This window comes from Crinia signifera, chromosome 9, assembly GCF_055691185.1.
Source record: "Crinia signifera chromosome 9, ASM5569118v1, whole genome shotgun sequence".
Taxonomy (NCBI): Eukaryota; Metazoa; Chordata; class Amphibia; order Anura; family Myobatrachidae; genus Crinia; species Crinia signifera.
Genome location: NC_139225.1, coordinates 79,252,080 through 79,279,779, shown reverse-complemented (window position 1 = coordinate 79,279,779; position 27,700 = coordinate 79,252,080). Strand labels below are relative to the sequence as shown.

At 44.8% G+C, this 27,700-nt stretch overlaps 1 protein-coding gene across 3 annotated transcripts in view; it reads left to right on the top strand.

The window, feature by feature from the left end:
* The window catches only part of ARHGEF9 (Cdc42 guanine nucleotide exchange factor 9), a 405,711-nt gene that overhangs the window by 345,180 nt on the left and 32,831 nt on the right, over nucleotides 1–27,700 (top strand). For all 3 annotated transcript variants that reach the window (XM_083159288.1, XM_083159287.1, XM_083159289.1), the window contains one exon: nucleotides 4,120–4,249. In XM_083159288.1, the coding sequence (XP_083015414.1) occupies nucleotides 4,120–4,249 (130 nt within the window). The remainder of the gene's footprint in view (nucleotides 1–4,119; nucleotides 4,250–27,700) is intronic.

The window sequence follows — 27,700 nt, the reverse complement described above, 5'->3', positions numbered from 1 at the left end:
CAGCTGCCCTGATGCATTCCTCTAATTAACGTGCTTTGAAGCCCAGCGGAATAAAATGAATACATAAGGTTGAAATCAATAACTTGGCTGCAGTATCTTTCCTTGAGAAGATGGATTACCCTTCTCACAGCTCCCACAGCAGATGCCTTTTGTCTCTTTTTATTATAAAGCAAGAGAAGAAATGTGAGCGGTCCGTATTTATTAGTTTTCCTGTCCTACGTGGGGCTCCCTTTCCTAGTCATATTTTATTTATTGATCACAGCTCTGCTACCTGTAATAATCCTGGGCTGCAGGAAGTACTCGCACTGGTATGTTCTGTATTGGCAGTCGGTGGGAATCCCTCCCACGTGGCATAATGCAGCTTTCTGTAGCCAGTCTCAAAGAAGCTGACTTGTCTTTATTTTACAAAGACAACACAAATCCTGGTAGACCTAGAATGCCACGGCACAGTGGCGTAAGTTCGTCACAGTTGCCCGGAGGCAAGATAAAAATTGGTGCCCCCCCCAACACACACACACCATCTTATATAACTATATGTATGCATGTATGTATGTTATGGATATTATGTTTAGAATAAAGAGAGTGTGACATGTATGGTCCTGCTAGGAGGAGGAGACAGCCACAGAAGTGATATCAACAGCTTTCAATTAAATTATTCAAACTCAAAGGGGAGGAGAGGTGCCCCCTTGGGAGCAGGAGCCCGGCGGCAGATAACTCCATTGCCTCCCAGAGTTCTGCCTCTGCCACGGCAATTCTCAGTCAACCACTCTTTGTGCAAGTAATAGTTTCTGTTATATAATTAATAACCTTTCCCGTTTTAAAATTGGAGTTGTCAGTGTTGGCGCGGACATGTAAAAATAGGTTACTACACGCGTAAAAAGACAATATAAGCGAAAAAACACCCCAGTTGTAAGTTATCTGTGTCTGCACAGGTCTGCTCCGATGTCTGTAGGGCACAAAGATCAATGAGTTAATATGAGAAGCCGTCTCAGATTGAATGGGACATGTGTAATAGAGGCTGAAATGATGAACTGAGGGACCGCCAGCAGTGACAGGGCATTCTTCTTAACAGTTCTCTGCTACGCGTTCTTCTTCTCCAAAGTGTCAGCAGCAAGTAATATATAGATTAAAAGCTGCACTATTGTGGTGGAGTGTAGCGGGCATCATATAGTAGGCTGGACATCAAAATGACATTGTTTAGCTTGTTACATAAGTCCCATTCTTCATATCTACAGCAGGCATAGAAATGGTGAGACCTATTAGCTTATTTATTAGTATTACACAGTTAATTGGGACGTAGAACTACAATTACATATGGTCCCTGATGCCTAGTACTGTATAGCTGTGTACAAAGCATATCTAGCATGCTTAAGCTCCACACACACACACACTTCAGGGTCATAACTATGCGTAAATGTGGCAATCTCTCGTTTAATGGGGGCGTATTGATAGACTAGCTGGATTGAATGGTATATTTGCCTGTCCATGCCAACCATTTGAACAAAGCTTAGGCTTTAAATTACATTTTCAAAAACATAAACAGCAGAAAAATGAATAGGAGAGGGTATCATACAAACATAAACCTTCACTAGAACCAACAACTGGAGATATAGCGATACAAAGAAAAATGGAGTGGGGAGCAAAGACAAAGTAATAATGCAGAGACATTTATATATAAATGTAGGTACTGACATAAAAACTTAAAAGCCGAGAACAAATACCAAACCTGAATCAGCTGCATCAAGTCGATCATGGCTGGAGAATGTGGTGCACTGCCAACCTCTGTAATGTGAAAATGTCATGAAAGTCATTTCATCAGTGGAGATGTGGACTAAGCAACTGCAAAGGTCTCCATTTTTAAATATATTGAATTATAGAAATCATTTTAGAGTTGATGGGGGAATGGGGGGATTTCCGGGGATTTCCATAGTTGGGTTAAGGAGCCTCTGGCTGCGATTCAAATTTGTCTGGGTAGGTAATGCTCATCTTCAGGAATAAAGGGAAGACACCAATTTAATAAAGCAAGAACCAGATTTGGGTTTATAATTATCAAAAGACTTTATACAATAAAATGAAACCTCTACCCAGAGACCTTGAAGCACTGACAATTCCCCCAAAAATGTATTAATGGGCACTTTTCTGTGAATTTTGACGGCAGAAAAATTTCAAACAGGACGACCACATTTTATGCAATTTGTGGGGGAGTAAGATACAATTGGTGAAGTAGTCTGAAATGCACTTCAATATAATCAGTACATCTAGATGTATGTAATGAGTTTTTTCCTACTGTATGGGAGTGAAGGTACACTGCAAATTACATTCCCAATGAAGTTGAGCTGTAGATTTGACAGTAGGTACAGGTTGTATATACAAATGCCAGAAGGAAATATCTCCCTTAGAGGTTTGTAAGGGGAGGTTTCTCTTGAGTAGCGTAGGGACAGGGCTCCAGACAATATGGAGATATGAATAGTGGGAAATATTCATTGAAGTTAGTTGAAAGACTGTAATGTATCACCGAAGAGGACTGAAAAAACTCCTAGAGATCTATGAGTTATGATATACATGAGGGACCGGGATGCTCAGCACCCAGGGAAATCCCAAAATGCTATAGCGATGACATTCGTGTCCCAAACCTGCACACAAAAAAACTTGGGTAGGTGACGGGTCATTTTCAGGAGCCATAATAGGTCTGCCATAGGAAATGCTGCCAAGGCATTAGATCCAGATTAACCAAGGGCTTGGCACCAGAAGGCAGGAATCAGTTGTGCTTAAGTAACATCTACCCCCCTGCAGTGCACATGGTTTTGTCCATCTAAGAAGGATTTTGTCAGAAAGAGTGAACTAGAATAAGGCCCTTTGTCCCCAAGGCACAATAATAGTCCAGGCTTTAGGGATCATTAAATTAAAATAACGGAGGTACTAATTAAGTACCTGTGCTCATAAAATGCAGTTATAATCGTGGTGACCGGGATGCCAGCTGCTGGAATCCCGACTGCTGTCATAACACCAGCACCGGAACTTTGAAATGGATCATGATGCTATTGCCCGACAGGCGGCATCCCGAATTTAAGTATGCCGGGTGGGTAAGGGTCAGGCTGGGGAGGGGGGGGGGGGGAATTAGGCTGTGGTGAGGTGGGGTTAGATTTAGGCACTTGCAAGGGGGGGTTAGGTTTAAACTCCTGCCACTGTGGAGCTAGTAGTGCGCATCCATGCCTGTTCCTGTCTGGGTAATGTCCTGTCTGTGGCTGTTGTCACCAGGGAGATGGGAAGGTTGGGATTACAGCCCCCCTGTATGGTCAGACTCCAGACCATTCTACTTTTTGTCAATCCCTGAAATTTACGGGGAGGCAGTAATCTCTCCCTCTCTGTCTCACTGGCAGCAGCTGTCACAGACATCACCCCCCCAAATGGGAGACCCTCCTGCACAGGGACCACATTACAAGGTCTAGAGTGGCAAAGATTTCTGTAGTGAGCTGTTTTGGCTTTTTGGGTTCCGTACCATTCCGGTTTTTACCCAATCCCTGTCTTGCACCTAATCTTAGCGGTGCATTACATTTTGGTCTTAAACCTGCTAAGAAGTAGCAGCCTACTGTACTTCAATTTTTTAAATTGAAACATTTACACAAATATATAAGATACACATGTAGATTAGGCAGATCGAAAGTTACACATGGCGAATTACATGATACAATGGGGCGTAGACTAGCACATTTTCATAAAGAGTCTTTACAATATGCTGGTTAATGTACCGAACATTTAAGTACATACACAGTATTTTATTAATAGCCTAAACAGGATACTATGAGATGAGAAAAAAGGAAAAGTCACTTGAAGGGGAAGAGAAGAAATGAAGGGGGGTGCAGCTCTCACCCCCTGGACAAAACTATAGGAGGGTCTCCAAGCCGAGTGTGGATCAGCTGAGGGGCTGCTGTAGGTTTTTTCAACTTTTGCGTTCCATCCCACTGAAGGCAATGCATGAGATGAGGTGGGTCCATAGCAACTATCCTTCCATTCTTTGTGAGACCTCCCTTAAAATTCATACATTAGGCTTCTAAAATATTGTGTTATGTTGCCCACACCTAGTAAGTGTGTGTGTGTGTGTTGCTCTTGTATCTACAGCGATTACAGATACGTGGCTGCAGCTCTCGCTGTCATGAGGAATGTCACTCAACAGATCAATGAGCGGAAGAGGAGACTGGAAAATATTGACAAAATCGCACAGTGGCAAGCATCAGTCCTGGACTGGGAGGTGAGGAAGACGGCCTTTTAAGTGTATTTGTGGGATTAAATGGCAGAGGAACAGTTTATCTCTATAATAATCAGTGATATTATTGGAAATTTGTTTTCTTGCAACTGGATTGAAGATTAGAACCTTTTAGTGGACATCACTATATAACTTTGGCAGTGCTTTAATAGATGAAAACTTCTTTCCTGTTCTTGTTTCTTGTTTATACAAGGCACATCACATTTCATTTATAAGAAAAAAAGCTTTTTGTTTCCAAATCTCCATTACATCTTGTCACAATGGGCCTTATTTTGGTTCATTCTTTCTGACAAAATCCTTCTTAGATGGGCAAAACCATGTGCACTGCAGGTGGGGCAGGTGTTACTTGTGCAGAGAGAATTAGATTTGGGTGGGGTTTTACTTCAAAGTGAGATCTATATTGCAGTGTAAAAATAAAGCAGTCAGTATTTTCCCTGCACAGAAACAAAATTACTCACCCAAATCTAATTCTCTCTGCACATGTTACATCTGCCCCCCTGCAGTGCACATGGTTTTGTCCATCTAAGAAGGATTTTGTCAGAAAGAATGAACCAAAATAAGGCCCAATGTTCATTCTACCCTTTTCATTTAAAGGACCAAAACAGAGCTTGTTCTGTAAAATGAGCATATACATACACATATCCAATCCCTTATATTTACATTAATATCTTGCACTCACTTTCAGAGATATTTTACCATAAAATAAAATAGACATTTATGTAAAAAGTTCACACAAAAAAAAACAGGCTAAAATGAAATTAGGAATAATATGACGTTGTGGTGTTTATACAATAACTGCTTTATAATAGAGGGAATGAAAAGACATTTGGCCAAATGCACTAAGCTTCAAAAGTGATTTAACCCCTTCACGACATATGACGTATATATACGTCATATGTCGGTTGCGGGGGAATCAAGCCAGCTCACGGAGTGAGCTGGCTTGAAAGAGAGCAGGTAATGGCTGTATATTACAGCCAGGTCCCTGCTCTCACGGCCACGAGCGGCGAGTTCGCCGATCGTGGCCGTTTAACCCTTTAAGCACCGCGGGCAAAGCGCCCGCAGTGCTTAAATAGCTGATCGGAGGGGGGGCGCCCCCCTCCGGCGCCGATCGGGGCCCCCCGCAGCGAGATCGGAGGGTGCCGATCGGTTGCCATGGTAGCCAGGGGTCTAATGTAGACCCCTGTGCTGGCCGTGTATGCATACCTATTACATCCTGCCTCAGGCAGGATGTAATAGGAAGTGCATAAAATTACTACGTTCAGCCATAGAGCTCTATGGCTGAACCTAGTACAGGCGATCGCGCCCCCTAGTGGTCAAGTACACTAGGGGGCCTTGTAGTAAAAGTAAAAAAAAAAAAAAAATAAAGTTTAAAAATAAAAAAAAAATAAAAAAATATTAAAAGTTCAAATCACCCCCCTTTCCCCATTTTCCAAATAAAAATAAATAAAAAATAAAAAAAATAAACATATTTGGTATCGCCGCGTTCCTAAAAGTCCGATCTATTAAAATATAACATTAGTTATCCCGCACGGTTAAAGGCGTAAACGGAAAATAATCCCCAACGCCAAAATTACGTTTTTTGGTCGCATCGCGTACCCAAAAAAAAATAACTAAAAGAGATCAGAAAGTCGCCCATATCCCATAATTGTATTAATTAAAAAGTACACTTCAGCCCGCAAAAAATGAGCCCTCACCCAGGTCCGTAGGTGGAAAAATAAAAAAGTTATAAGCCGCAGAACATGGCGACGCAACGCAAATTAGAAAAACCGTAAAAGTTGCGATTTTTTTTTTAGTGTTAAAACATAACGAAAACTATATAAGTTTGGTATCACCAGAATCGTAACGACCCATAGAATAAAGATAACCCATCATTTTAAACGAACTATGAACTCCAAAAAAACCGTAACCAGCGCAAAATTGTGCAATGGCGTTTTTTTTTTTTTTTACCCCACATTGAATTATTTCCTGATTCCCCAGAATATTATACGGTATAGTAAATGGTACCATTACAAAGTACAACTTGTCCCGCAAAAAAAAAGCCCTCATGTGTCTATATAGCCGGAAAATTAAAAAAGTTACGCTTATTTGAACGCAAGGAGGAAAAAAAATAAAAAATTACCTTAAAAGGCAATGTCGTGAAGGGGTTAATGGAGAGTGATAAACAGCCAGCCAATCAGGTCCTACCTGTCATGTCACAGACTGTGTTTGAAAAGTGTCAGGCAAAAGTTGATTGGTTGGTTGTTAATCACTCTCCATTTCATTACTTTTGAAGCTTTGTCCATTTGGGCCACAATCAGGAGTTAAGATATTAATTCAAGAGAGACCAGTAGAGGAACAGACCCTTCAAGTGATGGTGAATTGGACACATGTAACAGCTGCATGTATGTTAGACTACATGTATGTGTATGTTTATTAGTCATTGCATGGTTCTGGAAATTAATATTTCTGTTGGGTTGGCATGTAATAATGGCACAGAATTTGATGTCTTCTACTACTGTTGCTGCTGTGTACTGAACTGACTACAGCTTTTTATAGTACAGTAGTGTGGTTTTAGTCATTCCTTATGCTTTATTTGAGATTTGAAGCATTTATAAGAATTCCCAAGAGAGGCAGCTGTGAATCTAAGGAATCAGAGATCAGTCAATTTATAGATGATTAGTTTTTATCGTATAGGGGAGCAGAGGTGACCCTGATAGGGTGCTGTCACATACAATAACCTTGGAGCTGCTTGATTGATATTCTTAAATTACAGACCTTCATTTCCAGGGGTCACCCCGTTCCCTCTTCTGTTTTATATAGCTATATTTAACCACCTTAAATGACACAAGCGGATGATGGTACGATTTTCTGTCATTGTGAAAATTTTGACAGAATCCCCTGGACCACGGCGCATGTTCAGAGAATTAATAAATATCATTTAGACACAGTTTAGATATATAATATATATAATGCATAATTTAATGCAGTATAATAATAAGAATAACTGTGTGCTTTTAGCATCCACCACACAAGGAATGGGGATAATTATAGTCATTTCCTGAAATAAATAAGGGAATAACATTTTTCTTATCTCTTCTATTAAGGTAAATACAGTAACAGGATTCATTTTTCTATTTAAAAGCAGTAGGCAACGGGTCCAGTGCTGTACTACAGTGTATAAGGGGACTATCTTTATTACCTTCAGCGGAAGTGGTGCTGGGTATTGTGTTGTATGCGGTATGACTGCATTCCTAATTGAGGTACTGATGTCTTGTCACTCTTTATACATTATTACATTCTAACATGGCAAACTTACAACAGGTATTTGGGTGGTAATAATGTAATTTCTACTCTAGCTTACAAGGTTCCAATAAGGGCCTGATTCAGATGGGGTTGTAGGTGATATCCCTGCTTTTTCATTGAAAGCAACAGTGATAGCGCTAAATGGTAGCGCAGAAGGCGGCATCTGATGCAACAGCGATCCAACCTGCGTCCTAGAACGTAGCGTCGGATCACTCACTCACTATCTGGCAGCTTGCGGCGCCGATGGGGATGCACAGAACGCTTGTTGTAGAGTCCAGGAAATCTCCATCCCACAACACAGATCCCTGGCCACGTCTCTCCACTTTACAAGCGGAGGATGTCACCATCCCCTCTGTGCCCTACAGTCACTGACAGTCTCCTGCCATCCTGCATCCTTTGTTGACAATCAATACTTAGTGCATCAGGAAGCAACTCCAATTACATCGGAATAATCCCCTATGGATTTTGAACTTCTATACATGTTCTTCCTATTCCCTAATTGGAAATAAGTTTACTTCTATAGAATGTACAATTTGTATATAAAGGAAATAGAAAACTTCAGTATATAGAACCATCGCCACAATTGTGACATGCTGAAGAAAAACGTACAATTTTTTATAATCGATTAGTTCAGACATCGTAGCTTCTATATTTATATAAAATGGATATTATACAGCAATGTATATGTATATTATTGTGCAATAATTATTGTGTTAATGTTTCCTTTCCAATTTGGAGTCAGCATCACGATTACTACATACTGTCTATATTAATTATTACGGAACTGCCACAGTAATACCGCTTTCAGACCGCACTCCGAACATGGCTTATTACCGTGTTCGCGGGGCCTAAACACGGGTCACGGTGCGGTCTGAAAAGGCCACCACGGGTCGAACAACACGGGTGTTCAACCCTGGTAATGACCAGGGTTGAACACGGCTATGACCCGTGTCAAGTGCAGTGTGAACGGGTGCCTGGGTCGAGCGACCCGTCCCCCGTTCACAGTATGGAGGAGGCAGCACTGTCAGCTCCAAGTACTGCCTCCTCTCGAGCCCCCGATGACGCGCCGCCGCCCAGCACCGCCCCATGTGACGTCACCGACTCGGCAATATGCCGTGTCGGTGTCGGAACTTTCAGACCGCATTGCCGTGTTGCTCTGTGGATGGGACCCGTCTCCTAATCCTGTGTGCGACACGGCATTTGCGGTCTGAAAGTAGTATAACTGACACTCCATTTCACAGCAGATATTTTTATTTTTAGGGGTCTATTCATGTACTGTAGTAATGAAAATCCCCTTTTTCAGTGATAACAGGGCTTTTCACTGCTACTTGCTTGCCACAGAAGGGCTTACTGGCCCATCAGTGTGCCAGCTCCATGTCAGGATCGCTTCCCTATCCACTAATGCGGGGGGAAGAAATTCATAGAAGCTTCGCAAACAGCATCCTGTGGGGAGAAAAGCAGTGAAGACTGCGGTCTCCTTGCTTTCTTTCCATGCTTTCCATCCAGATTCAGTATCCCATTGAACAGAATCCCGACAGGGGCAGAGTAAATATACTTTCCCTCTTCCCCTAACCCTACCCTTTCTTCCTCCACCTTAAGCTTTCCCACACCGAAACCTAACTGTTCCCCTCCCCACAGGGCCGGTGAGGCACTGGAGCACCCTAGGCGGGGGCCCTCAATGCTCACTCTCTCCACCGTGGCTGCCACTTCGCTCCGGGGGGGGGGAGACGCCGCAACATGCCGCTGGTTACAGATGCAGTGAGTGTGGGCGGGCTCCAGGGGGTTCAGTGGCATCACTTCCCAGGGGGGAGAGAGAATGAGGGAGCAGTGTCCCACTCCACTGGGGGGCGGTTACAGATGCGGCCGCCACTTCGCTCGGGGGGGATGTTGCCGGAGATGCCACAGCGGGGATGTTGCTGGTTACAGATGCGGTGATAACAGCCGCAGTTCCGGCCAGGCTCCAGGGGGGTCAGTGGAGTGCGGGGGCTATCCAGGGGCGGGGGTATGGCTCACTCACCTGCTCCAGTCCCAGCTGCTTTCTTCTTGCTCTCCTTGCTCTCCTCGGGCGCCGACGGGTGCTCTGTTGCTGCTGCTGCTTCTGCTGCTCACTACCGCCCTCCAGTGGCCGGCGCCCTAGGCAAATGCCTAAAGCTGCCTAGTGGTGGCTGCCTCCCCGTTAGTACCAAACCTTAAACCCCCTCCTCCTTGCAGGTCTAACCCAAGCCCTCCACCTGCCGCAGCCTGAGCCTAACAATTCCCCACCATAATCTTAAATAGGAACATTATGCTTTCAAACGAAGTGCGTTCTTGCTGGGATGATGCCTGACCATAGGATTTTACTTACAATTCAAATGACCCCACACATAAATACAACATTATTCACATTACATAACACAATGGTATTACTAATTGATGTTATGCCACACAATAGTGTACCTTATTCACATTACGGAACACAGTAGTGTGCCTTTACCTTATAGATGTTACTCCTCACAGTAATATCCTTTAATAACATTATGCCAAACTGTAGTTCACCTTACACACATAGGCCCTTATTCAGATCTGATCACAGTACAAACTTGTTTTCAAAATGGGCAAAACCATGTGCACTGCAGGTGGGGCAGATGTAACATGTATAAAGATAGTTAGATTTGGGTGAGTTATTTTGTTTCTGTGCAGGGAAATAATGGCTGCTTTAGTTTTACACTGCAATGTAGATTTCAGTTTCAACACACCCCACCCGAATGTAACTCTCTTTGCACATGTTACATCTGCCCCACCTGCAGTGCAGATGGTTTTGCCCATTTTGAGAACAAATTTGTACTGTGATCAGATCTGAATAAGGGCCATAATGCAAGATAATAATGCCCCTTGGAAATATGGCACACATTATTAATGCCCTTAATACACATAATAACGTTTACAGATTATGCCACCATTATACATACTGTATGCTGCTAATTTTTTATGCTAAATTACATAATGACCACATAATTCTCCTTACACTTATGCACCACACATTAATAATGCCCTTATACACAATATGCGCCTTACACATATGGCACACATTACACAACCCCCAACTACATTCCCTTCCACCCTTCATAGCACTCCCCAAGCCCATAGCACACACCGTGCCCCAATTCCCCTGAAGACTCCATACACACACAGGAGGAATATTGGAGAGTCAGAGAGGAAGCAGCAGCAGCACCATCCCTTGGGCAGCGTGATGGGACACTGTGTAACTTTGGTCGTGACATGGGGGGAGGGGCCTTGGCTTCAGTAATGGAGACTGCTGAAGGGAGAGCCCAAGATTTCTCTCATGACCTCTTACTGTTGGAAATGGGAATTTGCAGTGAGGCTCTGCCCATACAGCTCGAGTCTTCAGGCCATTTACCACAGTCCACTCACTTTTTAGGGGATTCAGCTTCTTCCACAAGTTCTTTCATTCCTGGCAGTTCTGGGAGTTATGGTTTACGTAACTTGTTACTTAAAGCTATATATTGCTTTTACTGATGTGATATATAAGGAAAAGTAACAATAACTGTAGAACTACATGAATAGACCATTTAATGTAAATATCCACGCGCTATGTATGTTGGGAAACCCGCAGGGACAGCAAGAGTGTGAGCTACTGTACTGTCCCTGCTAGTTACTTCCCCGGCATGATGGAGTTTTTAACTCCTCTGTGGGAGTTTGACACTGCGTTTGCGCACAGTGTTTAGTACATGGGGACTTTACTTGAACTCTCAGACTGGTATGGGTGAAAATCGGGCCAGGACAAAACCCCCGGACCGGACATCAAACTCTGCATTTTGTAGCTTGTAGCCTCCGGTCCGGGGGGTGTCCTGTCCGGGGGGGCTTTTTGTCACACCTGTCATCAGGTATAGGAGGAGGGGCAGAATAAAGCCTTCCTGTATGGTCCAGGCATGTAGCAAAAACCGGACGGTCCAGACGGGGAGGCAGCAATCTCCCCTTCCCCATGTCCCTGGTGATAGCTATCACAGGGACCCCCCCCCCAGACCGTATCCTACAAGCTCCGGACTGCAGATTTTGATGTCCTGTCCGTCGGTCCGGAGTGTAGTCCGGGTCCGGTTTTTACATAGTCCCCTCCCAGACAAACAATCTAGCAGTAGATCTTCAGTGTCCACAAGATTTTATGGAAAAAAAGCTTAATAAATCGGCCTCATAATACGATTACTTCTATTGGTTAATGATTTGATGTCACAGAGATTTTTCGGGAGAGATAAAGCTGTTATATTTTGTCATTTACAGTTTCGATAACACGTTTTCTGGTTTCCTCTCGTCTTTTTACTATAATATACATGCAGGCTAACAACACCGTACCTACTAAAGAATGGATATTAAAACAAAGGTTACAGGGTTAATATGCCAACCAACGTGGAATGATTTTCCCCTTGGAAGACCCCGGCATCTCCAGGCTTGTGTATATATATGACGTGTTCCCAGCGGCATCTGTTATCTGACTAAGCCAGTCCCCTCTATAAATAAGGAGTCACAGCTGTGTGCTTCAGTGCACCCCAAATAATCCTCTGCAGAGCTGATAGGCAGCAGTGACTGGCAGCTGAGAGACCCAGAGAACCTAATTGAAACCAAATTAAATACTCTGCTGCAGAAACAAGTTTAACGGGCGTACGTTATTGGTAGCCTTGTCTAAGTCTGATTATATTAACACCATGTTGTGTGGCAGTAATTTGCTATTCTCAATTTCTATGTCACTTCCAACAAACCACTATTTACCTAGATGCATTCTCCGTGATTTCACTTGCAACACAGGGATTGCAGGTGACAAAGAGCCTGAAATGTTATTGGGCAAGCATAAACTGAGGGCTTCCCTTGTACACCCTTTAATGCCGCAACCATGCAGTCAATGGATTTTTTTTCTGCAAAGCAGCGAGATCAATAACCAGCCGACAACAGCCGTACCATCTTTGAGTTGAGCTTCCATTTCCAGCAGCAAAAAGGTTAAGCAGTTTTGTGCATAATAAAAAAAACTGCCTACATAGCTGTCAACTCAGATGCTTTCATGTGTGTTCAGATTCTCCAGTAAGGCATTGAAACTCACATTTAAAAGTCCTTTTTTCATGCCTTCTCACATCAAACGCTGGTCTGAAAACCGTGCATCGTGCCGCTAAGATGCTGTTCTGGAGACAGGGCCAGCTTGATCAGCAAATCTCTTGAGGAAAATAAAGTCAGAGACTACAACAGGGTTTTCAAACAACAGAAAGCATCAAAAAGGGAGCCTCGTGAAAAAAAAAAAAGACTTTGCTTTTGCATTCCCTCCCATCTGATCTCCCCCTTGCCTGCAGCGCTAATCAGTCTGTGAGTCCCTAATTAGAACACAGCTATGCCACTCACTAAATCAGGAATTACTGCACCCACTCCACAAGTAAATAACTCCCTTTCATACAATGCGGCTGAACAGTGTTATTAGCAATCGAAACCTTCTAATGACTTAGTTCTTTATATTTACCAAGCTGTTACTTCCGAGGCGTTGAAGCAACCACCTCTGGGGTGGGGTTTTACATAGAGAAAATGAACAGGGTAACAACACAAAAAATCAGTCTCAAGCTCACTCGTACACTGTTCCCTTCTCTACAATTATATATTCACATAGATACTGTACCTCCCAACATGAGCCTCTCCAGGAGGGACATCCTCTGTTTCTGGACTTCCCTCTTAAGGCCCCCCATACATAAGGACAAGTCGGACCCAATTCTCCTGTGAGCCGCCCGGGAGCTCCCCGGGAGGCTCACACACAATTTGGCACTTGATGAGCCAAATTTGACATGTGATAAATCGCTTGCGATTTATCACATGTCGGGGCGCAGGGGGCGGGCGGTGAGGGTCAGGGGGCGGCGGTGCTCTCATCAGGGGGAGCAGTGGGGTGGGCAGTGGGTCCCTGAGAGCTTAGCTTGCGGCGCCGGCGAGTGCTGACCTGGCCGGGCGGTGATGATCATAGATATCAGCAGCGCTGCGGGAGTCGGGACGGGACACGCAGTGGCGGGTATTCGATTTTAAAATACCTGTCAAATGACTGGCCGTTCTCTGATTGGCTGGCTGAGATTGCCAAAAGGGGGGGGGGCGTGGCCTGGACGCCGATGTAATAGGCAGCAGATATCCTGAGCTCCAACAATAGATCCTGAATAATATCCTTTTTCGCTGCCGCCGGGGACCCTGACCCTCACACAGGGAGCAAGATACAATGCCTTGTGCCCAGCAGTGCCGCCAGTGACCTTCAAGGCTTATCCGGCCGCTGGACGGGGGACGGCCTGCATAACAGCAGGGATCCAGACGCCGTTGGTCCTTTCCCCTTCACCGCCGCGATACTGCAACGGCGCTGCCTGCCCGGATACTACGGCGGGTGAGAGGTATTGGCGCCGGCTGCTCCCTGTTATTGGAGCGGAGAGAGCAGGGAGTGCTCCCGTCTTGGGGGTGCTGCTGCGGGCCGCGCAGGGAGGGCGGGCGCCATCTTGCCCACGTGGAGGTCGGGCTGGGGCGCTTTACTACATTTGTAGTGTCTCTCCTGTGCCTGGCTGTTACTAATCCTGGACACTGCTGGAGGTCAACGCTATGGACCATATGTGAGTGCACTAACTCCTGTTATTATAGTGGGGGTCAGCTGTGGATACGGTCGGTATACACTCTATTGACTGCCTGCCTGGGGTGCCAGGGATCATTATACTGGTTCCTTTAAGACCCATATCTATATACTGTTTCCCTTGAAAAATCCTGCTATCGCTGAAGGAGGAGAGGGGCGGCTTTCTGCTGATATTTGCCTATAACCCTGGAACGTGCTTGCCTCCATATATTACTGCAGAGATAACTTGTGACTGTGGGACTGCTTTTACATCCCTGTCCCCTCCTGGTATTAGGCTTGAGATGGAAGCCTCATTGAAGCATATCCTGCAGGTCATTACCTCCGTTACAGACAGGCTTCTCAATAAACTTACTGGCTTACAGTGGGGTAATATTTGTCCCCCCTGTGACAATGATACACCTGCCGCACCTGCTGATGTATGTGTAAACGATGTGTACACATGTAATGTCCCTACAACCTATGAGGTCTATGCACCATTATATTGTCAGGACAACTACTTGCATAACCCTGTAAATATGTCTAAAATCCTGTCTTGCCATCTTATACGTCCTGCGGCATGCTCAAAATTGCTTCATGTATATGGAACACATGCCAACCATAATTGGAACGGATCGTACTTCTACCTTGAATCTTCCCCTGCTTTTCCCTTTGATGCTGGAGGAAACCCTGGTCCGTTATTCTTTCCCTGCATTGGGCCGGAGAGATGGCCGGACTAACGTACCGCACTATATTGCAATCTGGGACATTTTTTCTTGTCTATGCTCGGACTTTTGTCTATTGGAACAATGTTTTTTCTAAGCCTATTTCTCTATAGATGGTAGAGTACTCTTTTAAACGAGGCCACACGCTAGCTTCTATATATACACGTTACTAAGGGCATTATCCTATATGCATATGTTCAGGTTGGGGAACTGGGTAAAATGTTGTCTGCTTTAAGAGCCATGGGTTTGTAACCCTCGGGTTATCTTTACTTCTATCCTGTACTTTTATATGGGGGGGGGGCGGGTAGGGCATTTTCATTTCTATCCTTATAGATTTACTCTGGCAAATCTATATTGCTGATATTCAGGGGGAAAGCTGGATTGTGATTTGATCTCTTTGTGGTCTAAGATTAAGCCCTAAACACATACTTGGTATAATATCCTGTCATTATTTGGGGGGGGGGATGGGAATAGTTAGGTAGCATAAGTTAGCATAGTTAGATGGGGGGGCATAGTTCAGGGATCCAAGTACACCTTAGTTGGGGTTGGGTAGTACAGGGTGGGGGGTTATAAGGGAGGTTTGTTTTGGTCATTTGGGGGGGGGGGGGAGGTTTATTTTGAATTACTATATTAGTATTGGGCAGAACTACTTAGCTGTCATAGTCATTATTGGCATATTAATATAATACTACAAACCATGTAAGTGGATGGTGATTATGCTCCTTGTACGTGAACATTTCTTTATTTTCTCTGGGTTGCTCTTAATAACTTTACCCGAGTAGGCGCCCTCGGGTATCTACATATCCTGTACTATGCTAGAGAAATGCGAATGTTTAGAATACAGTGCCTTAGCTCTCCTTTGATAATTGCCATCACGATGTATACGTTGACTACGCCTAACTTTGCCAATTCGTCTGTTATGTTACTACCTATGACATATATACATATGTGGGGGGGGGGGCGTGTTGTTTGCAATTTAAAAAACAGTGAATAAAAATTATTGAATTTAAAAAAAAAAAGAGATTGCCAAAAGGGGGAGCCCACGCATCTAAAATTAATTGTGTCAATCATCTCCATATCTGAAAATTGTCACAATTGCTGATGTATGGGGCCCTTTAGACAGTCTGACAAATGGAAATATTGCCTTGCTCCCTGCTGATTGTAGCTTCTTGCTCACAGTTATCTAATTGCCCTTCCTGGTCTCCTTAACTGAATTATTTGATATATTCATCCACATCATGTTGCTTTATGTGTGCCATCCCGTTACCCGGTTTCTCTCTTGCTTTTTGCCTGATAGGTGTCACTATGCTGCCTTATGTGCCTCAGGCCTTCTTCCCAGTACCTATTATATCTCTTACATGTCTTTATTGTCCCCATTACCTCATCTGCCAATCTCATCTATAGCTCATCTCCTGTCACTCGTGTTATGTATCTGAGGAACACAGACAGTGTTGGAGATATTGGCCCTTATTCAGATCTGATCGCAGTACAAATTTGTTCTCAAAATGGGCAAAACCATGAAAACCATGTGCACTGCAGGTGGGGCAGATGTAACATGTGCAGAGAGAGTTAGATTTGGGTGAGTTATTTTGTTTCTGTGCACGGTAAATACTGGCTGCATTATTTTTACACTGTAACTTAGATTTCAGTTTCCACACACCCCACCCAAATGTAACTCTCTCTGCACATGTTACATCTGCCCCACCTGCAGAGAACATAGTTTTGCCCATTTTGAGAACAAATTTGTACTGCGATCAGATCTGAATAAGGCCCATTATCTGTATCACACATGAGGGCACAGGGAAAAAAAGATGGAGGATATGCTGGTACATGTATTTGGTAACTGTAGATGCAAGAGAATGTGTTAGATGCAGTATAGAAAAAGGTAGAACAAGGGGCAGGTATGTGGCCTTCCAATAAACACATTGCCGCCCTATAGAATTCTGTGACGCTTGCTTGGCTTGCTTGTCTACTGCAAGTGCTTCCGATACATACTGCAGTTTTATTTAGCACATATTACTTTCCATATACTGTACAGTATATTATGGTTTGATGCCATTTTTTGTATTGCCTTATTGGCCCCATGAAACCAGTAATCCGTTATTATGCCCTTAGTCAGTGGTGTAACTACTGTAAGGCAGCCCCAGCAGCTGCTTGGGGGAGCAAGCAACAGCGGGGTCTGTGTGGGCTCCGGCACCTCCTCGACGCACTGACATGCTGCTGCCTGCTGCTGCCCACTGACTGAGCACCGGAGGCGAGTCAGCCGCAGCAGGACAAATTCCCCCACTGCTTCAATTGACTGTACACAGAGCCACCAGGGACCGTACAAGTGAAGCAGCAGTGTCTGCTGGTCACTCTTCCTCTCTCCTACTTCAGCTTCTCCGTTATGCGTGTGATGTCATCACGTCACACGCCGGAGAGTAGCCTTTTCCACAAACTTTTTGGCAAACTTTTTATAGTTACGCCACTGCCCTTAGTCTTACTTTTTACCTAGCATAGGGAGTAATTCAATAAGGATCACAAAATAAAATATTTGATGGGCAAAACCATGTGCACTGCAGGTGGGGCAGATGTAACATGTGCAGAGAGATTTAGATTTGTGTAAAGTGTGTGCAAACTGAAATCTAAAAATTGTAGTGTAATAATAAAGCAGCCAATATTTACCCTGCACAGAAACAAAACTACTCACCCAACTCTAACTCTCTCTGCACGTGTTACATCTGCCCCACCTGCAGTGCAGCATGGTTTTGTCCTTTTGATAAAGATTTTTTATCCATGCTGAATTAGGCCCATAATCTGTATTCTCCACCTTTATACGTTAGCTCACCTATTGCACTGTAGATCTATTCTGTCACTCTGTGGTGGTCAGCCACTGTGGTCTGGAAGCAGGAAACCTGATCTAGCAGCTGCCTATCCGGCAGGGACCGCCAGGGCTGATGTCTGGGACTCTGGACCATGAGAAGACAGATGCCATGCATCCTATCTAGGGATGCCAATCCCTGGGCATTTCTTCAATCCTGGGAATCGGAATTGAAAAATGCTCAATCCCGGGATTGGCATCCCTAAAAAGAAAAAGCCCTCGTCCCCCACATTAACTTATTGGGGGAGTGGGGCAGATGGCAGCGGTGTGTGGTGGAGGCAGTCGGCAGCTGTGATGCCCAGAGCTGTCGAGCAGGCAGCAGCGATGTGTTGGTGCGGGTGGGCGGCAGAGGGGCAGAGGTGCGGCCTGGCAGCGTATCACTTGACCTAGTCGTGCTGCGCAGAGCCACGTGCTGGGGTAGGGGACAGCTGGGCAGCGTCTGAGTGGGTGCTCAGACGCTGCACAGCATTAGACTGCACATGCGCAGGATTGGCCACCCTAATCCTATTTCTGCAGAGCATGGCCCCTCAGAGGAAATATCTGTATTCTGGATTGGCCTCCCTCCGTGCTCTCTCAGATTGCAGCTGCTTCAGCTCCAGATCTCCCACTGACACCCTCTTCCTCTGTCAACTGGGGCACAATCACTCCCCTCCTTCCCTAGCTGCACTTTGTGGAGTGATATACAGTATGAATTCACCAACCAAAAGAAAAATGAAGCAAGCAGGATCATTCTACTTTAGCATCACCCTGACAGCTCACTCAGCTGTCATTTATGTGAAGCTTTAGAACCACCAATGTGATTAATTGTAATTGGCAGTTCTGTGGTCTTTCTTAAATGACAGTTACTCACGAGGAGAATAAGTGTTATCTGTCACTGCCGCCTGTATAATGTGCTGCAGTATGCATATTCATGGATGCACAGCGGGATACATAGGCACGTGTTACAGGTACAGTAAACATGCAAAAAATGTGACATAGTTGCATTAAAAAGTTTTCAACCTATTTAGCATTAATATTTTTATGTGGGCTGTTCAGGGCCTAATTCAGGTTGGCTCGCAAATGCTAAATCTCTCTCTCATGGGAAAAAACAGGTGCACTGCAGGTGGGGCAGATGTAACATGTGCAGAGAGAGTTACAGTAGATTTGGGTGGGGTGTGTTGAAACTGAAATCTAAATTGCAGTGTAAAAATAAAGCAGTCAGTATTTACCCTGCACAGAAACAAAATAACTCCCCCAAATGTAACTCTCTCTGCACAAGTTACATCTGCCCCTCCTGCAGTGCACATGGTTTTGTCCATCTGAGCGTGAATTTTCCTTTGCGAGTGAACCAGAATAACCCCCAATGGCAGAGAGAGAGCGCGCATGCTGGGAAGAGTGGCATTTCTAAATCTAATAGAAATTATATTATGTGACTGTGGTTGCCTAGTAACAGCAAACTGTAACATTTAATAAAAGAAAAATGTTTTTATGGGATTGCATTATTACTATCAGGTTAAGTATGAATAAAACGAATGTGGAAATCTAACAACTGTATACAAAATATTAAAACAAAGTATGAATGATGCTGTCGGCAGAAAGTGCATATAGTCGCTGCCTAGCGAGCAGGTTAAAGCCGCTCTGCCGAACACATGCCCTCGCTACGCTGTGAGCATGCGCCTGCACAGGGGAAGAATCATTTTGTGACGTCATCCTCTTGCCCCTAGCAGGCAGGGGCAATCCTTTGCTTGCTGGGGTCCGCCCAGCATTTCTATGGGCGTGCCCACCATTTTTGTGGGCACACCCATGAAACTCCAGGTGCTCACCCCAACATGCCCCCTGTCTGTCAATCAGGCAGCAAGCCCAGGGGAATGAAAAATTTGCCGAAAGCGCTCACTTCAGGGGTTTGCACATGCGTATTATCGTCTATTCGCATGTGCAGACCCCCCCACACACACACACACTTATCGATCTTATCGCTAGATGTGTCATTCAGGACACCCAGCAGGGCAGACGGTACTTGTTTCCTAGAACGGCCACAATCGCGGGCATCGTGTACCTTAAAGTTAAGGTACACGATGCCGCGATGGACCCGATTTCCTTTGAAATCAGGTCCATTTTACCGTCAAAGGCAAAATCGGGGGCATCGCGTCGGTCGCGGCCATTAACATAGCCCCCGACGCGACCGACGCGATGCCCGCGATTTTGCCATAGGCTTCAATGTTAAAATATTTTTTAACTTTGAAATCGGGAGCATCGCACAAGATGGGATAGACTTGATTAAGTCCATCTCACGCTCGCCACGCTTCGGGCTCGGTGGCTCGCTGCGCTCGCCACACTTTATATTCTCAACTCCACGCCGACGTGGATAGTAGGGGTATGAAAAGGTCGGAGGACGCGCACCGCCCCCCTCGCGGGCTCGCTGCGATCGCCACGATTTGGGTTGGTGTCAATCGTGGGGTGGCGGCGTTGAGGGTGTAAAATTGGGGGTCTGGGGAATATTTTACATTGAATCCAATGTAAAATAGGGTCCCAGGGACCCTATTCACATTTGATTGAATCTAAAAATCGGGTTGATCACGTCGGTCGCATCGCATGCGATTTGGTCGCATGCGATGCGACCGACGCAATTTTTCCGACACGACCACCCCGATGCAAATCGATGTGGCCATGCTAGGAAACAAGTACCGGGCAGACATTTGATTTGCCAGCCCAGCTGTGACATCAGCCACCCAGCAATCAGCAAGTGTACGGGCGATCAGAGGTCACCGATATATCTGGAGATGTATCAGCATCAGCTGTGCAGCACAGTCACTGTGATATGTCTGTGAATCCTTCTTAGATGGACAAAACCATGTGCACTGCAGGTGGGGCAGATGTAACGTGCAGACAGAATTAGATTTGGGTTAGTTATTTTGTTTCTGTGCAGGGAAAATATTGGCTGCTTTATTTTTACACTGCAATATAGATCTCACTTTGAAGTAAAACCCCACCAAAATCTAATTCTATCTGCACAAGTAACATCTGCCCCACCTGCAGTGTACATGGTTTTGTCCATCTCAAAAGGATTTTGTCAGAAAGAGTGAACTAGAATAAGGCCCAATGTATTGGCCATTCGCTTGAATGCCCAATATATTGCAAAGTGCAGTGGTTCCAATATGGGGCCCTCAAGGCACTCCAACAGTCCAGATGTTAGGGATATCCCTGCTTGTGTACAGATGGTGTAATCAAACTGACTCAGGTGCTGATTAAGTCACCTCTGCCTAAGCATAGATAGCCACAAACCCTGGAGATGCACTAAGCTTCAAAAAGTGATAAAGTGGAGAGTGAAAAACAGCCAGCCAATCAGCTCCTAACTATCATGCTACAGGCTGGGTGTGAAAGATGACAGGTAGGAGCTGATTGGCTGGTTGTTTATCACTCTCCAGTTTATCACTTTATGAAGCTTAGTGCATTTGGCCCTTTGATAGTTAATTTTCTGTGCAGGAGAGTTTAAGGCGAGCATCATTTATACAACTTAAGTGTAGTTCTTCTTTTTGGAACACATAAGGATTTGATTTATCCACTGTTTATATGTGTTAAGTTATATACAGTGTGTTGTTGAAATTAAATTGTAGCCCATCACTTCCGTCTTCTAGAAGTGACATGTCCTGTGTCAGTTTCCATGACAACCCATAGACCTTATGTAATGCCAGTGATGTTGCACACGCTAACGTCACAGGAGTGTCAGATTAATTATCACAATAAAACTAGCACAGAGCTTGTATCACTAGTGCAATCTAGCCTGCCTTAACAACAACTGGCACAGACGAAGCCAGAGGGGATTTCAGGCTCAGAATCCCCCCTCCAGAAAAGAAATACTGGTTAAATAATTCATAAAAGCTATTAAGCTGCCATGTAGAGAATTGCACAGGCACTCATTTGTATATACTGGTTTGGGATCTGGAAACCTGAAATAAATTTAAATGCAACTTACTGCTATCGTTCACCAATCAACTCCTACAGCCACTGTTAGGAACACTGCTGTTCCAGGTATGCCAGGGGTAGATGGCTATAGGCGTAGTTGAATGTGTTATAGTAGGTTTTAGCTTACTACAAAAGTGACACTATAAAAATATGATATAATATACTATAAAAGTGACACTATAAAAATATACTATACTATACTATAAAAGTGACACTATAAAAATATGGTATAATATACTATAAAAGTGCCTCTTGATATTTTCTTCATCTTTTTTAAGGTTGGTTCAGTTTTTTGGCGCCCTAGGCATAGCTTCAGTCCTATGCACATACAGTGAAATGGTGACCAAGCTCCTGAGCAGTAAATTGCAGTAACTACAAAGGCAAAACGTCATCTTCCCAACATTGGTTCTCGCGTGATTTGGATTCGATAAAAGATCCTCCCCATGGTTTGGGCTCAATTTCACACAGGATGCCAAAAGATTAGGGTGAACTGTGGGCTGCAGCACTAAGTCAGTGTCAGTGAAGGGCTCTGGGGTGCTGCAGCTAAGCATTACTCAGACCAAGAAAGACTGTTAATGCCGCCGATACATGGTGCGATGTATGGATGCTAGAGGATGCGCGCTCCCACGCACATCCCATTGCACAGCACATAAAGTATGTGCTGCCCATACTTTTTCACCTAGATTGCAATGCCGGAGGGCAGATTGCTTCTACTGTTGAGCTAGGTTGGCACAAGCAGCAATGAGAATATGGCCTGTTATCAGAGGGAATTTTGGGGGGATAATATGGAGCAACGCTAGAGCAGGGTCAGGCGGAACATTCATCTTGAGTACTGTATTGATTAAAGCACTGTATTGATTAAAGACCTCATTCCAGTATTGTAATATCGCTGGGCAGGACCAGAAGATATGGAAAATGCGACCAACATTACCACATAGTCTCCAGCACATACTGTACTGTATTTAAACAGGATGGCCAAAATGTATGGAGGCGGTCAGGGGTCAGATATAGTCTATGTATCAGTTTATTGTGCATTTCAGTATGGTTGAGGCACCTAGACATGGTATAGAAATATTGGAAAATCTTTTGCCATTGGGCAGGGGAAATCGAGTTCTGCCCAAGTCCATATTTCTTTTGAGCGCAGGAGACTCGCCAGGGGTTATCAGAAGGTTGTACCAAAAAGATATACTGTACTGTATCGCCTCTTGGTTTAGTTAAGATGGGCTGGGTAAGGTGTGTCTGCGAGAGTGTAACTGGAGAGATGGGGGTAAGGGGAAACGACTTCCATCAGTGTGCGATTTTAAGGTAATGGAGGTGTTCTGAGGAGAGGATTGAGAATTTTTGTTGTAGGGAGGGAATAGTAGCAGAAAGTTTCCATCTAAAATGGAAGAGGGAGATACCAAGAGATTTCCATCTGTTCAGATTTAGGCTAGGGATTAGCCTTGCTACAGTTGTAATGGGTATGTTAAATATGGTGCACGCCGGCGAGGACATGGTGGCGGACAGTTTGTCCCAGATTCTTAGGAACACTTCTGTGGATGGGAGCAGGGTAAGGTGGTCTGGTCTGAAGGGCTTAGGGTTCTTTAACAAGTCAGCAAGTGGGAAGGAAGGGGCAGAGGCTTGTTCAAGATCCACCCATCTCATCAGTAATTCAGTATTGGTGTAACATTTAAGGGAGGCCAGAAGGCAAGCTTCCTGATAGCGGTATAGGTCGGGAAGATTTAGTCCACCCAGGACCCTTGGAAGTACCATTGTGGAGCGAGCCAAAGTGGGGGGTTTGGAAGACTGGATATACTTAGTTAAAATGGAGGTACAGAGTTGTAGGTTTTTTTTCCGGGAATTGTATGGGATCGTGTGGAACAAATATATTAGTTTAGGGAGAAGGGACGTTTAGAACGCAGCCATACAGCCTAACCACAAGACATTGCATGCTAGCTAGGATTTAGATATAGTAGCTAAGGTCGTGAGGAGGGGAGTGAGGTTTGCAGAAAAAAACAGTAGAGGAGTGGGCAGGGATAAATATGCCTAAATATTTTATTGATTCCTTTTTTGAGTACAAGTGAGCTAGGGAACGTAAGATTAATAGGAAGGGCATCCGTTTTTGTGGTGTTCAGTTTGTAATAGGAGGCTGCGCTGTATGCATCTAAGATAGAATGGAGGGAAGGGAGTGTGATGTTAGGGTTGGTCACAAAAAGCAGGACATCGTCTGCAAAGAGACTACGTTTATGGGAGGACGAGCCAATCTTCAAACCAGGGAAGTTTACAGTATATCATTACGTATAGTAGTGGCAAGGGCTTCAATTGAAAGAACAAAAAATCATAGGTGATAGGGGAAATCCTTGTCTGGTGCCGTTCCTGATAGCGAACGTGTTAGATAAGAATCCATTGCTGAACACAAGGGCCATATGGGAGCTATATAATGCAAAAATGCAAGTTAAGATGCGGTCTTTAAAGCTGAAGCAAGTCAGAACTTCATGCATATCGTTCCAGTTCAACCTGTTGATTGCCTTCTCCACATTGAGGCCCTTATTCTGGTTGGTGCGGTAATATCCGCGTGCGTTCGTACCGCCGATGTTTTGTGTCTGCGCATGTGCAGAGGCGTCTCTGCGCATGTGCGAGCGGGGCGTACGGCCAAATCCCGCATGAAATGTGAACACTCCGAACAGGGGGTGGAGAGGGGCGTGAAGGGCTATTTGGGCTCATTACCATATGCATACGCCCCGCGTTTCATGGGCGTTCCCATGTAAACGCTGGGCGTACGTATGGTAATGCGGCTGTGACGCACGTGTAGGGGGCAGACATATGACATCGCCGGATGTCAGCTGCCCGCCCAGATCTCTGCTTTTGCACGGAAAAATGTCCGTGTGGTCTGAGGTTGCGGGAGCTGGTGGACCACTCGGTCCTGCATTCGATGGTCTGCGATCATCGAATGATGGGGGAGGTTCCCTGAGATGGAGGAGGCGTATTCCATGAAAAATACACGTGCGGTCCGTTCGGCCAGCTTCTTACCGCGTACGGACGGAGTTGGCGATCCGTATGGAAGGCGGGGTTTCGCACGCACGGTCCTGGCCGCATATTCGGATCCGGCCGCACCGATCAGAATAAGGGCCTGAGAGACAAGAGGAGTAGGTCTTGATTTTTAGAGAGCGAATCGATCAGGTTGAAAACTCTTGTGTATTGTCGGAGGATTTTCTCCCCGGCACAAATCCCGTCTGGACGGGTGCACCAGTTTTAGAAGAAATTGATTAATGTGCACCGCAATCATTTTGGTGAACAATTTAATGTTGCAGTTCAATAGCGCTATGGGACGATAATTATGGCAGTAAGCAGGATCTTTCCCAGGTTTAGGGATAGTCATAATACGTGCTTCTAACAGTTCAGCAGGGAGAGTACCAAGGGAGGAGAACTCATTGAAGAGGTCAGTCAGAAACGGGGCTAGGAGATCACGTAATTTAATATAGAAATCTGTAATGAACCCATCAGGGCCAGGTGCTTTGTTGTGGGGTAGGGATTTAATAGCGGATAGAACTTCCATAGAGGACCATGGGGTGTTAAGGGTTACTAACTTAGTGTTTACTCTAGGAGTGACAGTGGGCAGGGCGCCGGGGGGCGGACCGGGCACGCCGACGTCACAGCTGGGGGCGTGCCCGGGCCGCCGACGTCATGAAAGGGGCGTGTCCAGCCTGCGACATCACGAAAGGGGCGTGCCCGGGCCACCGCCATCATTAAAGGGGCGTGTCCCCGGGCCGCCGCTGTCACGAAAGAGTCGTGCCCGGGCCGCCGCCATCATCAAAGGGGGCGGGCCGACCAACACCGTCATCAAAGGTGGCGGGCCCGGCCCCTCCAAAGCCAATGTGCTGCCGGGGAAGCGTGAGGCTTTTTTAGCGGGGCGCTGCGAGAGGGGCAGGGCGCATTTTGCCCTTTAAAAATCAGGCAGGGCGCAGCGCCCCGCTAAAACAGCCTAGCGGGAACACTATAACTGATCAGAGGTGAGAGTGGGAAGCTGGATCGAGTCCAGGAAGGATGAAATAGTTACACTAGTAGGCTGAGGTGTCGTAGGGTCAGGATAAATTATATAGTTGGCAGTATTATTGTGCAAATTGGTTGGTGAGATCCTTGGGGTTTATGATTTTTTCCTTAATAGGGGAGAACATATGTTTAATCCGGTGTCTAGCCTTTTGGGCACGGAGTCTACGGGCCAACATCCTACATGATCTATTTCCCAAGAGGTCGAATTTTTGTCTCATTCTATTTAAGGCCGACTGCGTGCGAGCTAGAAGTAGCTTCTTCAGTTGACTAGGTATATTATAGATTTCTTTTTTAAGAGCTCTGGATGGAATAGTTTTGTTTTTAGATTCCAAATAAATCAGACTGCACTCTAATCTAGTCTGATTGTAACTTGAGAGATTGTCGTTTTAAAGTGGCACCTGCTTGGATGGCGGAACCTCTCGTGACCGCCTTGAAAGCACATCAGTGATTAACAGTGGATGTGTCTTAAAGAGTTATTGGTCATATATGAATTAATGCAGTCCAACATGGTTTTCTTGGATATAGGGTCTTTTAGAAGATGAGGAAAGAGACACCAAGGTCAGAGAGGGGTCTGGGGAGAGTTCAGATTCCATTTCAATATAATGGGGGCATGGTCAGACCAAGTGATTAGATAAAATATCAATGTATTTAGTGCTTTGCAAAGTCCACTTATCACAGAGAATGAAATCGATTCTGGAATAGAAGTTATGGACTGGGGAATAAAATGTGTATTCACGTCTGGAAGGGTTGCGGGATCTCCAAATATCATATTCATCGAATTCAAGTAGTAAATCACAGAAGGATAGAGAGGGTCCAGATATATTTCTGTTTTTGAAAAAAAGAGAGTGCCGATCTACGCTTATTAGAGGAGTTTAACCCCTTATCATTCAATTATAGGAGATTGGGCATTCTGTATTAAAATACAGAGACGAGAGGAATCTGGCTTGATTCATGATATGTGTGGGATATATCGGGAGAGAGTAATATGATGTTTATTGAAATAATAGGGATCTGGATAGGGAAAGGGAAGGGAAAGTGGAGGGTATAGAAAGAGTAACAGAAAGAACAAATTGGAAGGGAAAAAAACAAAAGGTCCAGTGTATCGGACCCGCATGACTACTGCAGGGGGGGAAACTTGTAGCAGTGTAAAAGAGGTTGGAGGTGGCTCGACGTGGAGAGCACCGCCACTAAAACACGGTAATACTAAGAGAACTTAACCTGTAACATGAATAGTAAATATTAAACATAGTGAAAACATCATGGTAGGCAATATTCAAGGGCAGAGTGAACCAGGTGTAAGTGACCTCAGGATAAGTATCAAACAAACATAAAATATACTCATCAGGGGATTCCCATCCTGGTGGAGGGTAAACAAGGTCAAGGACACCAGAGTTCAGGTAACTTGTAGGTAAATTGAGGGATTATACTGGAAATCCTCAAGTGGTGGACCATTCCTGGCAAAGGGCCTGGGGTCACTTTGATTCCCGGGGAGGCATACAACAGAGATATCACAGTCCATCAGGAGCTTAACACCTGCATCGAGGGAGGAGATGGTGTACGTGGATTCCTCGTAAAAAAGACAATCAGTTTGACAAAAAAAAAAACCTGTGGTACTAGATCTCGTGAGATCTGAGTGTGGTGGTATTCGGGGCAAAGGCGCGTCTTTTAGCAATGGTTACCGGAGAGAAGTCCTGGAAGATCTGTGGACCACCCAGGGCATCGGTATTATTCACCCCTGTGCATATATCTTAAAGAGCGCCACACATTGGATGATTAATTATAACAATAAAATGTATTTTTCAATTAATTAAATAATATACATGCAATATAAATTTTCAACATCGACATACAAGTTTTTAAAAATGTAAAAATAATATAAGTTTACATATACTCCCTTGCTTTATGAATTTTATGATGGTAACTTGAAATCCTGAATAACAATGCTGTGCACTTATAAGGTGTAATCGTCCGCAAACTTTGTTATTAGTGCAAATCGGTAT